The 1,632-nt window shown below is 43.2% G+C and overlaps 1 protein-coding gene across 1 annotated transcript; it reads left to right on the top strand.

Annotated features, from left to right (window-relative positions):
• The first annotated feature begins 156 nt into the window (after nt 1-156).
• On the top strand, nt 157-1,354 carry LOC103461511 (fibroblast growth factor 9-like). The gene is made up of 2 exons (XM_017303659.1): nt 157-286; nt 586-1,354. The coding sequence occupies exons 1-2, from the start codon at nt 257-259 to the stop codon at nt 829-831; spliced, it is 276 nt and encodes a 91-aa protein (XP_017159148.1). The 5' UTR covers nt 157-256; the 3' UTR covers nt 832-1,354.
• Nucleotides 1,355-1,632: the final 278 nt, after the last annotated feature.

The following is a 1,632-nucleotide window of genomic DNA, read 5'->3' as shown; positions in this document are numbered from 1 at the left end:
CTTTGGGGCCCCCTGTTGGTGTGGGAGCGCCAAGCAGCTTCTTAGTCTGCTGAAGGTTTGGGACAGATCTGAGTCAAAGGTCATTATAGTCTCATGGTTTTTTTTTTACTCATATGGACACTGTTCTTCCATGTTTGTGTTAACCTAGATGTAAATTTACTCATTTTATTTTGCCTTCGCAGGTATTCTGGAGTTCATCAGTCTTGCAGTTGGTCTGGTCAGCATCAGAGGGGTGGACAGCGGCCTTTACCTCGCCATGAACAGCAAGGGGGAGCTGTATGGATCGGTAAGGATCACACATTTAGTAAATATACACTCAGTGCTGATTTTTGCTGAACGATTCTCGTCATCTATACAGATCAATAATCCACTGTGGTTCTATTGCCAAAAAATAAAAAGAATCGTTGAAATGCTTTTCTGCTCGTGTATTTTTATAAAATTGTATTAATCTCTAATAGTCTTTTTAGCAAATCTCTGTGCAGTGGATAGAAATTCAGTTTGATTTTGACAAGTTCAAGCATTTTAGAATGTGAAAGTGGGTTTTTTGTGCACCACAAAGCTAACGTCCCTTATTTTTTCCCRCAGGAAAAGCTGTCAGCGGAGTGCGTTTTCAAGGAGCAGTTTGAGGAAAACTGGTACAACACTTACTCCTCAAACATCTACCGGCACGGGGAGAAAGGGGCCTTCTACTTCGTTGGGCTGAACAAAGATGGAACATCGCGAGACGGAACGAGGTCGCGACGGCATCAGAGGTTCACGCACTTCCTACCAAGGCCCGTCGATCCGGAGAGAGTCCCAGACCTGTACAGAGACATATTGGGACAGAGCTGAGGGTTAAAAGCCATCTGTGCCCTAATGCAACCAAAACCGGTCGAAACAGGCCAACTGAATGCGCCGAACATCATCCCTTTCCTTTTTTTTTTGGAGACGGAGGATCTTCTGGATCTGGACGGAACAGGGTCGCAAAGACAGCACMGAGTCTAATTCACGCTGTTGGGTTGGAGAGAGAAGGAAAAAAGTCTGGGATATGAGAAGAAAAACGCAAGTGAACTCTAACAAAGGGACACAGAGGAGGTTCCTCAAATGTTCCTCAGTGGCCTACGGAAAGACCCTGGTGGCCAAGAGGATAATTCTTTTTTTGGATTTTTATTAGTTTTCATTTGATAAAAATCCAAATACATGCTCAAATGGACTGGATCTGATAGTTGTGTGATTAACCACCAGCTGCTGGTAGCCTTTCTGTCTGCTGGAACTTCACTGCTCCACTACTGTCAGTAGATGTTTTAGTTGTTTTTTTCTGTCTAACATTATCGAGGCTGCTATGGCTTGTTTGTATTACAAAAAAAAAAAAAAACACACAAAAAAAAACACACACAATAGTTTCATGCACTGGAAAGCAGCCATGCTTGTTCTGGAAATCAGCTGCTGCTTAGAAACTACCACTGCTCTGCAAAGTTCGAGAGGATGACGAAACGAGAGACGGGTCTTTTTGGTTGAAACACGAGGGACTCGTTCAGTGAAGGAATTTAGCTGTTGTACACCCGACTGTCTGCAGTCACGACAGCGAGCGTCTGRCTAGTAAAAGGCAAACATTTTGATGGATTTTATTATTTATATGTTTGTTKGTTTCCC

Source organism: Poecilia reticulata, unplaced genomic scaffold (assembly GCF_000633615.1).
Source record: "Poecilia reticulata strain Guanapo unplaced genomic scaffold, Guppy_female_1.0+MT scaffold_1939, whole genome shotgun sequence".
Taxonomy (NCBI): Eukaryota; Metazoa; Chordata; class Actinopteri; order Cyprinodontiformes; family Poeciliidae; genus Poecilia; species Poecilia reticulata.
Note: the sequence above shows the minus strand (reverse complement) of the source record. Positions and strands in the feature narration are given on the sequence as shown.

Bases quoted from the DNA above. Each gene is read 5' to 3' on its own strand.
- LOC103461511 (XM_017303659.1), top strand. From the start codon at position 257: ATGAACAGCAAGGGGGAGCTGTATGGATCG.